Source organism: Cyprinodon variegatus, unplaced genomic scaffold (assembly GCF_000732505.1).
Source record: "Cyprinodon variegatus isolate N-32 unplaced genomic scaffold, C_variegatus-1.0 Scaffold328, whole genome shotgun sequence".
Lineage (NCBI taxonomy): Eukaryota > Metazoa > Chordata > Actinopteri > Cyprinodontiformes > Cyprinodontidae > Cyprinodon > Cyprinodon variegatus.
The window spans coordinates 522,144-537,790 of record NW_015150781.1 but is presented as its reverse complement, the minus strand read 5'-3'; the positions used below and the strand labels follow the sequence as shown (position 1 = coordinate 537,790).

The 15,647-nt window shown below is 39.5% G+C and overlaps 1 protein-coding gene across 1 annotated transcript in view; it reads left to right on the top strand.

The window, feature by feature from the left end:
• LOC107091179 (protein sprouty homolog 3-like) overlaps positions 1-15,636 on the top strand; it is a 22,719-nt gene extending 7,083 nt beyond the window's left edge. Inside the window, exon 2 of the mRNA XM_015384966.1 lies at positions 9,548-15,636. Coding sequence (XP_015240452.1) covers positions 9,622-10,500 — 879 coding nt within the window. The 5' untranslated portion in view covers positions 9,548-9,621 and the 3' untranslated portion in view covers positions 10,501-15,636. The remainder of the gene's footprint in view (positions 1-9,547) is intronic.
• Positions 15,637-15,647: the final 11 nt, after the last annotated feature.

The following is a 15,647-nucleotide window of genomic DNA, read 5'->3' as shown; positions in this document are numbered from 1 at the left end:
GAATGAAGCAGAAAGATGAAAAAGGGGTCCCTATGTCCTCCAGCAGTCTAAGCCTATAGCAGCAGAACTATAGAGATAGATCAGGATAACCTGAGCCACTCTAACTATATCCAGTCAATGATAGATGTGTAAAGTACTTTATTTTCATAGAAGTTGATAGAATTTTATGCAAAAAAAGGTCTGAATTTAGATTTTTGCCTCTTTATGGTTCTTTACTGAGTCACATGTAGGATTTATGCAGTTTATAAGTCTGGTTGACTTCCAGCTTAACGCTGTAGCGGAGGATGTTCTTTTTCCGGGAAAGCTGGAAATAAATAAACACTTGAAATACTATTAATAATAAACATCTGAATTATTATCATAGTCATCATTTTCTAAAGAAAGTACAAAAAGATTAAAGGCACATTTAATGCAAATTAAGTATATATTTATATTTTACCACACATATAAAATAGAATTTTAAACATGATGTATCAAATAGTCCTGTTGCAGCAAAGACGCTGTTTTTCTAATCCTAGAAAGTAGTGATGGAGCAGAGTGTGTGGGTGTGTCCCAAGGTAGCGGCTCAGTCATCACTGATACTCCCTCAGAGGCCGATCCTCAGGTTACTGCTGACAGCCTCTGAAAACATCGTCTCTCTCTCTGCCACTGCTTTCCTCGTAGTTTGGGCCACTTCAGGACCATTCCTTTAAATCCATTTATGCAGATCCAGAAACTTCAATAATGTTTCTGTTGGATCGCAGGATGATGCAAAATCAGAATGTAAAACTAGGTGGATTTTAGTTTTATTTATTGCATCACACCTGAATTAATCTTGCTCTTAATCTAAACATTCAATTAGATTTAGTAGTTGATTCAATTCAAGTTAAACTTAAAATACTTTATTAATCTCAAAGTTGTATTTTGTAGTAACTTATTGGCTTTTTTTACAGCTCGTTGTTGTAGATGATGATCGCTGTAGTGGTCTGTTGTTCAGCACATCTGGAGAGGTTTCTGAATAAAGACACTCTATTGGTGTTTAACAGACTTTTAAAGATCATCTGACTGCGAGCAAACGAGAAGGATGCTGAGCTTGTTCCTGAACGGAAGAAAAAGGTGCATGGGATATAAACAGTATATACAGTGTGTCCACATAGGGCAGTTTGTTTTTTATTGTAGGATCATTATACAGGGTAATTGCACAGGGTGTTTACATGAGTATTTATATAGATGGATATTTATATTTATAGTTATTGCACAGGGTGTCAAATATAGAGAAACAGGTTATTGCACAGGGTAATAAATAGTAATTGCACATTATACATTGCACAAGTTATTGCTATTGTAGTGTGGCATTGTAGAGTCGAGAGAGTGTGAACGGAACGGAAGCACCTCACAATTCCCGCTCGCCGCTCAGGAGGATGTTCACTCTTTCGCTCCGCGCTAACCTTCATTTTCCTGCCGCTCCGGCGAAATCGCTCCACACTCGCTCAAATTTTCAGGAGAAGTCATTTTCTGATATTTTTCCTTCCTGTAATGATTCCAGGGCGCTAGGACACACAGCGTTTGATTTAATGATGTGACCGATACTGTCAGAGAGCTGTGTTGGTTTGGAGGACCCGAATGCAGAGACGAGTTGGCAGAGGTGAATTTAAGTGGTTTAATAAGGTTCACAGGCACTGAGGCAGGAATCAAAAAATCCAACAAAAAATAACTCACGAACCAGAACCTAGGAGACATCAGGGGAAAACCAAAACCTAGGAACCAGGAAGAGACGAGGAAGGCAGACAGACGATTGACCAGAGGTTAGACGAGACGTTAGACGAGGATCCAGCAAACAGGAACTGAAGAGGGAGGGCTTTTAAAGGGGACAGAGACAGGGAGAGGGCTAATGAGGGAATTGAAAACAGGTGAGGGCAGAACAGAAAACAGAGCAAGAGAAAGAGGACACAAGAGGGCAGCAGAGGACAACAAATGGAAACCCGGAAGACAGGAACTAATAAGAAAACAACAATAAAATAATAATCAAATAACTAGGATAAAGAAACTAAACGATAAAAAAACTAAACACTAGAAATCAAGGAGCAAAAGAAAAACATAACAGAAACAGAAACCTAACAGATACATGTGGATTATCTTATTGAACTGGCTGTTAAATTATCGCAGCTGCGAACGTAGAAAATCGCTCCATCCATGTTGCTATTGCTATTTAATTATTCATTTATTTTACTGGACGACATTAAAAAAGGTCACTTTGCAAATGAGCTAATAGCATATAATGCATGTATGTGATCCATTTTCAAAAAATAGGCTCTTAACTCAACGATCACTTTATGTAAACCCACTCTGAATTGTTAATCTATGCTATTATGATATTTTATCCCACTTTTTAGCTAACAATATGCAATCCTCATCTCGGCGATTCTATTGTAAAGTTGAAACATAGGCTATAACAGATTATAGGAAAAAATCACACTTACATCAAATAAATGTTATTTTAAAAATGTAATAATCTGACATTTTTAATGGACGTGAGCGCATCGGAGCGAACTGGACTGGAGCGAAATGCTCGCTCTGGCCTTTGAATTTAAACCGCTCTGCGCACCGCCATATTTCTCCCGCTCCGCTCCACCGCTAGCTCCACGCTCCGTTCCGCTCACATGCGCTGCCATCTTTACATTTTATCACTGCTGCACTTTAGAAATGAGAATGTCCTGAGAGCTGTACTGAGCCTAAACCTGATTGGTGTCTTCCTGTTCATTTACTAGCAGCCAAAGAAAACCAGAACTTGGAAAATAAAGCTCTTCAAGTGGCAAAAAAACAAATTAATTCTAATACAGAAAAGTAATGTGATGGTCATGTTATTAAGGGGTCTGCTATCTTGACCGTCAATGAGAACAAACAAGATCTTAGACTGAATGAAGGGTGATGTTAACCGTCTGCATGCATGAATCAATCACTTCTAACTGTATAAATCAGCTGCATGGTCTTGAAGTCTTTCTTTATAATTGTCACAAACACTGCTTACATCTAATTTAAATCATTTTCTTTATAAGGTATGTTCATTAGAAGCAGGGACAAAAAAAGTTCATGAAGTTTATTTTAATGCCACTGTTTGTGTGCAGGTCAAACACTGAGTTTAATGCTTTTACTTCTGGGGTCGGTTATACTTTTACACAAAGCCTTCATTGAAGTGACTGCTACAGACGGCACCTCACACCCTTTTACTGGAAGATGTGTCCATGGAAACCGTGTTTGGGAAGTCAGCTATCTGAACTCCTCAGACAATAACACACATGTGACTCATTAAAAAAACACAGAGGCACCTACAGTATACTGCAGCTTGGCAAGAAACCGGATGCTGCCTTTACCGGCCTGCAGCTTTTCAGGTCAACACACATTACATGTGTGTGCATGTATGAGGCTGACTCACCCATTTACACACTTCCAGTCCTCTCCCAGTTGTTTTGGAAAGAGCATTGATAGCAGACACTCCCCAGCAGAAACAGGCGGAACAGCAGCAGCCAAAACAACAGCAGCACTCAGTGTAGCCAATCACTGAAGAAGGGCTGAGGTTAGTGGGATTAAAAGCTTTAAATCAATATGTCTTTTAATCAAAAGGTATAATTAAGTACATTGTTACTCTAAATAACTTTCCTTATGTGTACAGTAAAAATAAAAACGTTCACAACTTCTTTTTTAAATATTACCAAAACAATTTGCAAAGAAATCAAACCGTAAATGTCCAGAAATTAAGTTATGTGTAATAAAGTGAAATGACACAGGGAAAAAATACTGAATATATTTATTGAAATTTATTTCACACATTGTCGGCAATGACCGCTTCAAGATGCCTCCTGTATGGAGACTTCAGTGGCATCCATTGCTCAGGTGTGATTTTGGCCCATTCCACACAAACAGTCTTCCAATCTTGAAGGTTTGGTGGACCTCTTCTATGAACTCTAATCTTTAGTTCTTTCTATTGGATTCAAGGCAGCTGATTGGCTGGGCCATTCTAGCAGCTTTACTTTCTTTCTGTGAAACCAATTGAGACTCCTTGGCTGTGTGTTTGAGGTTATTGTCTGGCTGAAATGTCCACCCATGTTTCATCTTCATCATCCTGGTAGATGGCAGCACATTTCTATCAATAAGGTTTCATTACAGGTTTCCATTTATGGTAAATAGTAAACAGCCTGTGCATGTAAAGCGCCTTTTCAAGTCAGGAGACTCGACCAAAGCGCTTTAAACGACATTCAGTCATTCACCCATTCACACACAGATTTATCCTTTCTTCAATTATTTGAAGTTTGCCTGAACCATATGCTGAAAACAGGCCCACGCCATGATGTTCCCACCTCCAATCTTCACTGTTGCTTCCAAGGAGTTCAGTTTTGGTCTCATTTGACCAGACTATATTCTCCTAGTATTTCACAGGCTTGTCTAAATGTTGTGCAGCAAACTTTAAACTATCTACAATATGCTTTTTCTTCAGTAATGGAGTCTTGCCTGGTAATTGTTTATACAGGTCATGGCGGTTCAGGACATTATTTATTGTTTTCCTTGAAACAATTGGACTCTGCAGAAGTGGTCTTTGGCTCTTGGACAACTCTTCTAATATATAACTTTAACTCCCCTGTCAGAAACCTTCACCTGGTGTTGGTCAGTTTATTGTGAAATAATCTTCTTTCCACTTCCGGATTATGGTCCCAACAGTGCTGTCTGGTCAAAGGTCTTTAGAAAACTCTTTACTTTTCCCCTTTATGAGATTTTTCCTGTTTGGTACCAGAGACACCTTTTATAGGCTATAATTTGGGACTGATCCAGCTGATATTTATTTTCACTGACAAGGGGCGGGATTGCTTTCTAATTAGTGAGAGATTTTGCTGTTGTCTAGGCTTTCCATGCCTAACCCTAACCCACACTGGTGTGTTTAGTACTTATTTCACCAGCAGGAGCTGCATTAATCTTCAAAACAACTATTTAGTTCTCTTGGCATGGGAGAGCAAAATATTCCCCATAGCATGAAGATATTTCAACATGTTTTACCGTAGCAAAGGCTTTTCTTTCAACATAGTGGTTTGAATGTTTTTCAAAACTTTCGAGAAGGGTAACATCTTTAACATGTTTGGCACTTTCTGTCATAATGGGCTTTAAAGATCTGAGCCACATGCAGAGAAACAGTCAGAGACCAATGGTAAAAGTTAACAGGTTTATTAAAGGTTTGCAGAGAAACACAGACGGAAAGAGATATTCTGCTGGGTTATAATGTTGGACCTCAGTGGACTGGTGAACCAGAACCGGAAACTCTGAAGGGAAGGTCACTATGATCAGTTCAAGGACCATGGGAAACAAAGACTGAGGCTTGTATTTTGCTGGAGGGGCACTCACGCTTTGGGGGGCTCTTGGTTATTGATTTGATGCAGTTTGTGCGGTTTAATCCAGAGAAGAAGGAACTCGTTGGAGAACGGACAGGCAGACTAACGGTGGAGCCAGAGGAGTAAAGGAGCGGACTGTCACCTGGTTTTCCAGAGGTGGACTTGAACGCATCATGTGGAGGTTTCTTCTTGCTCAGTGTGACTCAGATTATCCTTCCAGGGAGGTAGAAGGTCCAGGCTTATCCAGTGTTTCAGGAAGGCTTCCTGCCAAAGAACAAAGACAAAACAAGCTTAGACTAAAAGAGACAAGACTAAGGTTAGACTCTGCTAATCTCAGTATGGCTAGAGTACCCAACACTGGCAAACACTCTGGCATAGAGGTAGTGACAGCCTGCTGCTCATATACTCCTCTGGTAATGACCCAATGAGCCGCTGGTGTGCAGGGAGATCCAACGAGGACAGGGCACCATCTGGTGGTGGAGAGAAGAAAAACACGAAAACAACCCAGACAAACTGGAATCCTAACACTTTCTATGCTTTCTTTGAACAGTGGCTTTCATCATTCCAGTGATTCCTAAAGACCAGATTTGAAAAACGTACAAAGCTAATAAGTGTCAAAAGTTTCTCCCACGTAATATATCAATCTTTGCATTTTATCCAGAATAATCATGTTTTTCTAGTTTTTTTATTGTGGCTATCCTTGACATGGATGCTTTCAATAACTGCTGACATGTCTGAACTGTTTTTCTGACACATTTCTAAGACCTTTTCGATTACATTTATGGGAGGAATAATCAAAGGATGTATCTTATATTTTTTGAAAAAAAATTGTCATATTTTCCTTCACCTTACCATCATGTAACCTGGCGTAACCCAGAATGATTTAGCTCCATTTGAATTCTACACATTATCAATCTGGTAAGACTCCTGTAGAAGGTTTTGCAAAAGGGCGGGACATTCAATTCTTCCATCTGATTGGGAATATCCAGTTACACTTGCCTCCCATGTTGAGCGTTTAGCCAATCACAGCAGCAGCATCGAGATCTGACGTATTATACCCTTGGTTTGTTTCACAACTAGCAGAGTTACCTGCTGATTCAGACTCTTACCAAATCCAGGTTGGGAAAGATGTTTCCCACCCACCAAGGCAAAAATCTCTTATTTTGCTCGTCTTTGAGAAAGAAATAGAGCGTATTTCTGCTCAAACTACCGCGGCCATTTTTGCTTCAGCCTTCCACCTCTGGTTGACGCGATGAAATCATAGACATCCCTGCATTTCATTGGTCCAAAACATTTCTGTATTGAGGCTAATGCATCCATTGGCCTCTGGCAAGATAAGTGTTTGTGAGTTTGTGAATTCACAAAACTTATGATATTTCATTTTGCTTGCAAGGTAAACAATCATGCTTTAGGTTAGGCATCCCCAAAGTTGGTCCCCGAGGGCCACCGTCCTGCAGGTTTTAAAGGTTTCCTGCTTCAGCTCAGCTGATTTCCATTGATAGCTGATTAACAGGCTGTTTTTCTGAACTGCAGTCATCAAAATCAGCTGTGCTAAAGCAGGGAAAACTGTAAAACCTGCAGGACAGCAGCTCTAGGGACCGACTTTGAGGATGTCTACTTTAGGTCTTCCTTTAGGTCACACTGAATCTATCATCCAACCATTTTCTGTCCTGCTTATCCCTGCTGGGTTGGCGAGGGATGCTGGTGCTGTCTATGGGTGAGAGGAGGGGTCCACCCAGAACAGGTTGCCAGTCTTTCTCAGGGCAACCACACTGAATCTAAGCAGATTAAATTTAGTTGACATAACATAAAAAAGACTGAGGACTCTTACTACAGTCTGTAAATGTTACTGAAATTGTTGACTTTATAAAGTTGATCAGACTTGATCTGTGAAAAATACGGAGAGTTATGCCTGAAGTTACACAGCTGTGTGAAGTTCTTATTGTTCTTTTAAATCATTATTATAAATTAAAAACATATTAAAGAATTAAACTAAAACACAATTTCAGATTAGTCAACTCTATTATTAAAAAATCCAATCCAATCCACTTTATTTATATAGCACGATTTAAATAAACACAAGGTTTCCAAAGTGCTGCACAAAAAGATAAAATAACTAAAATAAATAAAAGTAAATAAAATAAAATACAAGCACTGCCCGCACAGCATAAAAATATGCATGTGTATACATAAAATCAACATGTGTATAAAATCAACACTCTACATGGTGTCAAAAAAGTGCAGAAGTTTAAGCGGAAAAGTCAAGCCCCTAGTTAAGCTTAAAAATAAGGTGTCTATGTTGTGACCAACCAGCTGACATGATCTCCAGGATCAGCGCCATTTTCAGGGGTGGTAGCAGTTGTAAGTAAATATGAGGTCATGAAAATGAAGGATAAGCTTCTGCCCTTTTAACAATTAGATGGTCTGATAGGAGAGCAGAGTCTGAGTGCGCCACAGCCACTGATCTGTCTGATGAGATTAGCCAGCAGGACCTCTCTTCTCAAACTAATTTAAAAAATGCATCTTCGTTCAACCAGGCCGTCCCTCCTCCTCATCTGCTGCATGGATAGACCTGTGGAAAGAAAAAAAGCGGTAAATTGTCAAACCAGGAAGGCATGAAAACCTGAATGCTGCAATTTTTTCTGTGTCTCTTTAAATAAAGAAAATTAAATAAAGAATTCTAATTAGTATTTTTGTTATGAATATGTGCTAATAAATCAACTTTCCTTCCTTTCCAGGGATAAATTGCTGTTTTCCATGTGCATTCACCTACGTTTTTCCCAGTGCTCCATAAACGTTTTTAAAATGCTTCATCTGGAGTTTTTTGCTTGGTCCAAAAAAAGGTTAAAATAAAATAAATCACTATCGGTGAAAGCTTTTGCAGGAAGGCAAAAATGGAAAAACAGCTGTTTGATCTGCTCCCGTCTCTGTTGCATAACCTTTTCTGTATCCCATTTGTCTCTTTTAGATTGCAAGTGTTTAGCTTTTTGCTGCCATATAATTTCACAATCAAATGGCTTCACCATGATTAATGAAATGTGTCCAAATTTCCAAAAATCCTGTTTATAATTTTTGAAACATCAAAATTAATGAAAACACAGATGTTCACCAATAACCAGAAGTAGCAAGTTCTCCTGCATGCAGCTCCTCATAGTTTAGCTGCTTTACCTGAAAATGATTTGGGCTGCATGGTGGAATGATGGTTGCCACTACAATCCGTTTGTAAAAAAATCTGCCATTATCACGGCCTGCCCTGATTATCAAGAAATGGCCAAGGCCAGAAAACAAGAACTGATGGATAAGATTAAACCCTTACCGTACAGTGCTTTTTTTCTTTTGGTTTTTTATTTTTTTTATCTTGCAGCATCTTTATGTCCAGGAGCTAAGAAAAGAAACTCCAGAAAGTTGTATAAGACATACTTTTTAGCAACGCAATAACACAAAACAAACTAGGAACCAATTTTCTGATGTAAAATGTAAATAATTAGCTTCAGCATTTCTACTGAATCAGATAAAGAGGAGGATTTGGGGGTGGGGGCGTGGCCTGATGCCTACTGCGCCATATCCAACTGGAAAACAATGCTGAAGAGCAATAGAATAGAATAGAATAGAATAGAATAGAATAGAATAGAATAGAATAGAATAGAATCGAGAATCTCTTTATTGTTCCCCAATGTGGAGATTCTGGTGTTTACAGCAGCAAAAATATGGTCACACAAAATGGATCATTAGAAAATTTAGAAAAATGTACAAGAATAACATAATAGTGAAGAGTTAAAAGATAAACAATAAAATACTGTAAAGTTTTTTAACAATATAAAACTGGAGAATAAATAACCAATATGCAGCAATGGACATTTTCCCAGTAATGGATATTTGAAAATAGCAGCAACATCAGAGATGTGCAGAATGACAGCAGCAGGTTATTTAACTGACTAAGGTAGAAACTGAGCAGAATCAGCATGAATGGAAGAACTGGTTGAGGTTGCTGGGAACAGTGGTGGTTCTAGAGTCTTCCAGCTGCTGGGAGGAAGGATCTGTGATAACGCTCCCTGGTGCATTTAAGGTGCAGCAGTCTGTCACTGAAGGAGCTGTCCAGTTCAGCACCAGCTTCATGCATAAAAAATAAGCTTTTGATCTTTTCAGATAACCACCAAAGACTGAGTCTTTCTTCTTCTTCTGTGTGTTTGCAGATATGTCTGATGTCCCGTGAGATTTGGGAGGCCCCCAGCATCCTGCCCTGGTGCCACACAGCTGGCTAACTAGGATGGAGCACACTCATTCTCTGAGAAACGAGCTAGACTCAGTACTTTCAATAGAGCAGATCCGTGCTATCCGGGCCAACAATGACTATGTGGAGAGACCGGTGGCACTGGAACCGGCATCCCAGTCAGGATTCTACTACGCCCATGAGGACCGTATCGTATACAGCCATCACCCCCAGCCTTCCTCTCTCTCCTCTGCTCTGTCCCGTAGTCAGAGTCAGCAGCAGCATGCTCATCTGGCCCACCTGAGCCGCTCCAGCACAGTAAGCTCCTCCATTTCTCGGACCAGCGCCACGTCCGACCAGCGGCTTCTGGCAGGTTTGACTCCATCTCACTCTGGCTTTAGCACGGCTGTCCACTTTCAGCCTAAAGGGGAGCTTAAGTCCGACACTTCATTTGGTAAAGGGCTAACAGATGATGAACATTTGTTCATCTGTGAGAGGTGTGGTCGCTGTAAGTGTCAAGAGTGCTGCAACCCCCGCCGGCTTCCATCTTGCTGGGCTTGCGGACAACGATGTCTTTGCTCCCCTGAGACCGCCGTGGAGTACAGTACATGCTTGTGTTGTGTGAAAGGCCTGTTCTATCACTGTTCTGCCCAAGATGACGAGGATAACTGCGCTGATCGGCCATGCTCCTGCACTTCAGCCCACGCCTGTGCTCGCTGGAGCACCATGGCCCTGCTGGCCCTCTGTCTGCCCTGCCTCTGCTGCTACCCCCCTGCCAAGATGTGTCTTGCACTATGCCAGTGTGCCCATGACCGAGCCACACGGCCTGGATGCAGGTGCAGCAACACCAACACAGTGTGTCGCAAAATTTCTGCCTCCAACCCTAACGCTGGTTACCCCCCGCTACGAAGCAAAGACCTGGAAAAGTCCCTATGACATATTTAGAGAAGGGAAATGACCAATGCAAAGTGGAGATACCGGCATCCACCTGCCTTCAGATACACCCACCCAACAAACATGCTATGGAAGCGTTATTCTCCTAATACACTTTGAATTTGAATCTCCAGCTCACGGGGGACCAACTATTTATTGTGCCTGTTCATGTTGGAGAGCTAATGCCTGAAACCAGGAGCTCAGCTTGAAGGAGAAACCATCAGTTTACCTTTTAACAATTCTCAGACAGCAAGAACCTCTCTTTGCCTTTTGTCACGTTATCTCAACCTGATAAAATCTATTTATTTATAGTGAAACCTCCTTCCTCCCCACCCTGAGCAAAGAGTCTGAGCAGAACACAGAGGGAAGCGACCCCTGGCGCTGTGTACAATCTTTGCCAACAGGCGTTCTGCTCTCCTGGAACAGAAATCTAGATCAAGTACTCAAATTAATCCTAAGATGCATTTCTTACAATACCAGGAGAAAAGGGAAATATGAACGTTTTTTTGCTATGTTGAACGCTTGACTAGGGCTAAGCAAAGCATCAAGGACATATAGTGACTGCACCCACAATCTGAAACCAAAAAATGGGACCATGCACTGTACTGAGTGAATTTAAATGTTATTAAAGGGGCCCTGTCACGTCGTATGCTAATGAAGAAAACACAACAAAACATTTATTCTTCTTCAGAGATATACGCCAAGCGTTTCTCCTGCTAGTGTTTACTAAGCCGTTTTTAAGCCTGAAAAAGAATGTTTGCAGAAGCATTTAGCGATTGGCGTAAAAAAAAAAAAGAAGCTAGGTAGTATTTTCAGAATGTGACGGGGCCCCTTTAAGATTGTTTGTTACAGAAAAACACTGTGAGGTGGATGGACGATTTTTTCTGCCCAGAACTGAACTGGGAATTATTTAACCAGAGAGGATGCATCAGTTGTGTCATGGTAGCGTGTGAGGCCGTGTGCAAATGTGTTTATGCGTCCTCCTGCTGTACAACCTTTGTGCGCATGTTGTGTGTGTGTGAGTGTGTTGTTTGGTCAGCAGAAGAAGCCTCCTTGTCTTTATTTTTAGCTTTATTCAAGCACCAGGGGTCTGGTCAGGTTTCCTCTTCAAGTCAGCCTGTCGCCAGCCTCACGGTGCTCTCCAACCTCCATCTTCCGTCTCCACCTCTCTTTTTTATCTATGCGCTCAACCACCAATCAGGTAATACCAGGGTTAGGATTAGCTCTGTTAATAGCCAACATTAGCTTTGGAAGAACTTGGTTTTAGATCTGAGAAAATGAAACGTTTTGAAGCAATGCCGTCTGATGAAGGCTGAGCTCAAAGAGATGGAAGAGAACCACGATTCAACCAAAAAATATGCAAGTGGCCTTTATATTGTATCTCCCTACTGCCTCGTCTTTCTTCCCTCTACAGCTCAGAGGGCTAAAAGCCTCGAGTTCCAGGCCCACAGAGAGTTGATCAAACAGGCAATTAGCTTCCTGTTAGCCCTTAATGGGCCATAGAAGACTGGAGTGTGGGAGGGAGAGAGGAGAGCCAACAGGATGCAAAGAGTTGTGGTGTTTGGCAGATGGAGAGAGGGATGCTAAGAGGGGAAAAAAGCTTGATATTGCAATGAGGTCATCCTTTTTTATTTCAGCACTTCAGACTTCGATGCAGGGGTAATGCAAGAGAGATTCTCCAAAATGGAGCTTCTAAAGTGAACGAAAACAACAAACACGTTGATTTGGGTGTGGATTAGTATGAAGGTGGGGGCATATGCAAACATGTTCAATGTCTGTGTGTGTGAGTTTAAGAATGATTGCATTTTAGCTTGTCTGAGCACTTAAGCACTGACCTTCACACTGACCTGTTTGTTTGCTATATTTTTATATGTAATTGTGGACCATCTACTGTATAAATATTTTTATTCTGTTTCATGTTCTGACACTTATTGTTTTCCATTTGCAATGTCCTGTTTTACCAAACACTGGTGAGCTTTTCAGAAACGTTTGGGGCAACTCTCAGGTGCTGCACAGATCCCAGTTACAAAAGGCATTGTGAAATAGAAAACTGTTCTTTTTCAAATTTAAAGCTAAAAAAAAACAATTTTAAAGGTCACTTTCCTCAAAATTTACCATACCAGCCTAAAGAACAGGACAATTAAAAATAATCTGCTTTCTTTACTTTACTGTCAATTATATTTCTGTTTGTTCATGGAGGAAATGTTAGTATTAGACCAAGAAAACGTTGATAAATAAAAGGTGCAAGTTTGCACCTTTTTTTCTTTAAACCACTGAGACGTACATTAACTTTGGATCATTGTCCATAAAATGTTTATTCATTATTCCAGAACAGTCCATAGATATCCCATCAGTCTGTAAAATATTAACTCAAAGTGTTTAAGTTGGGCTTTTACAAATGTAAGAAGTGCCTTTGGGTTCTTTTTGGCCAAAAGTGGCGTTAGCCCTTCGAACTCTCTAAATTTCTTTTCTAAGCTCCCGGATGAGTCGTCTAAGCACTCTTAGATCATTTTAGTATTTCCTGTAAAAGATGTTTTTGCTGTTTCATGTTTCCTCTATTAATGGATTATGGCTGCAGAACCGAAGCCTTTTAAGACACAGAAGAAGCTTTGCTGCTTATCTGTTCTTCATTTATTTTTTAATGACATGCAATCCTCTTTGTGATTCTTAAACATTCTTTATGTTGTCAAAAAGTTTCTATTTAAGGATTTGGGGTTTGCACATGTCAGGCCAGTGAAATTCAATCCAAAAACTTTGGTAGATTGCAGAAAACGACTGATTATATTTTTTTGTCGTGGCAGTCTTTTTAAATTAGAGTGGTCGTTAAAAAAATAGATTTTGGAACTACTCAGGTAATCTTAATCTAATATTAAAGCGACCTAGAAAAATAATTATAATACAAAAGCCAAACCAAAGGAAACATTAAGGGGTAAATACTTAGACAAACTTTATTGCCATTTTGTACACAGAGTGTAAACAAAAACAAATACAGCTCATTTTTTTTAAAGTGCAGCCGTGATAATGTAAGAAATTGTTGAGAGCTGTTCTTGGTCGCTGCCTCGGAGCGTCGCCATGGTAACCCAGATACAAATACTTTTAAATCTACTCCATGTAGAAAGGTTACTATGAAGCTTTTCTGTAAATTTAGGACAGTCTCATCTGCAGCCCTTTTTGACACATGTTGACATATATATTATTTTAATAAAAAATCCTGTTTGTTGGAAATTTTCCCTTTGATCCGTAGAGATGTTGGGAAACTGAACCAGCACCCTGAGTCACTCTTATTGAGCTAAAAAGATGCAACAATTGTAAACCAGCTATCTGAGCAAATACAGAAGCACAACTTATTAACCAGCTGCTAAAAGCTTGTTGTACTTTTAATAAAGTTAATAAAGAGGAAAACAAAGCAAAAAGTGGTAACTTCCTATAAAATAAGCATAATTTTGCAAGCGTTCAATCCTTTCTGTTGCTTTACTCTGAGATTTAAAGCCGACAATGATTAAAAAACTAAAAGGACTTTTTCCCAGTTGTTACCGTCTAACATTTAACACTGGTCAATATGAAATAGCATAACAACTAAAAACACTAATATTTTTTATAACAAGCACTTAAAAACTTCCAAAAAGTAATCACTCCACACAATTACTAAAGTATACGATCCAAGCAGACAAGCAGGCATAAACGATAAAGACCAACAAAGTTATAAAAGCATGAACATTTAAAATCAGCTAATATCTGTTAGAAGAGGTGGGTAGAGACTTATTGCATTTACATCAAATAATATCAGTACTTGGGTAACATGTCTGGCCACCATCACGGCTAACAATCCTCAGAGAAGAAGAAGCATGTTTCAGACCAAAGAGGCATCAGAGACACACACACACTTTATGCTTTATGTTATTTCTTTCTTTAACAGAAGCTCTATTGCTTCATTGTTATTTTTTTGAAGGGAAATGCAATAAACTGTGTCTTGTTATTGGAAGTATCCTACACGCTTCTAATCTTTTCAAAGCAAATATTTTTTAAATTGCCACCAAACAATTTTTACTCTTACTGCTCATTTCTTCCTTTGCTACTTCTCACTTTTACTTCAGTAAAAATGCAGTGAAGCAGTTCAACTCTTACTTAAATACTATTTACGGGTATATTGCCCACTTCTGATTAGAGAAACATTTAAAATATATTTGTGGACTTCAAAGTAAGCATTTCTATGTTTTTAAAATAGTTTTTAATGTAAAATGTGGTTTAATGGTTTAATGACATTAGAGAGATTGTTAAACAATGAATGCTGTCCAGGTGAAGGTAGGAGTAAACCATGGCTGGTTTGCAGTGACTGAGCACGAGTTGCCCCTCATGTTTCTGTGCAGCAAAGATCCTGGAGGGACGGTGGGCAACTGATTAAATATCCTCATCCTTTTAATGCAGTTTTTTTTAATCCGAAGTTGCAACTTTTTCTGCATTTATTGATTTTTATACATAATTATTGCAAGTAGTCCACCAAAAAACATCATCAGATTCTCAGTAATACAATCAAATCACTTAGAAATGTGTCGATATAAATGAAGATAAATGTGAGAACCCGTTTTTAGCAAAAACTAGACAGATAAAACCATGTTTTATGAAAATAAAAAGTTCCTCATGGAAGCCACTTTTTATACTTTGCTGGCACATGCATGCAGTTGTGACTAAAGCTGAAAAGCATCTGAACAGTTTGGGTTTCTAATCAGGAAAACAAGAGTGTTTGGTTGAATATTTTTCGAAGTTTTCCAAAGCGTCATCGTTATTGTGGAGCCAGAGGATTCTGTTCAGAATCTCATCAACGCCGACTGAACACCTGCAGTCAAACCTTGGTGCTTCTGAGGAACATCTGAGGAACAACGCTGTCATCCTGGACATGTTTTAGCTTTAATTCATAATAGTTTTCTTTTATTCATGAACAAAATGCATAAAGGTGAAATGTGGGGAAAATCTGAACTCGACTCAAGAGGAATTAAATTACGATGATAATTTTCAAGGTTTAAAATTACATTTTTACATATTTTATATCTTTCTTCCCTCCCTTTATTTTCAGTGTGGTTTCTATCGCCCTCTTCCTTCCTTCCTTCCTTCCTTCCTTCCTTCCTTCCTTCCTTCCTTCCTTCCTTCCTTCC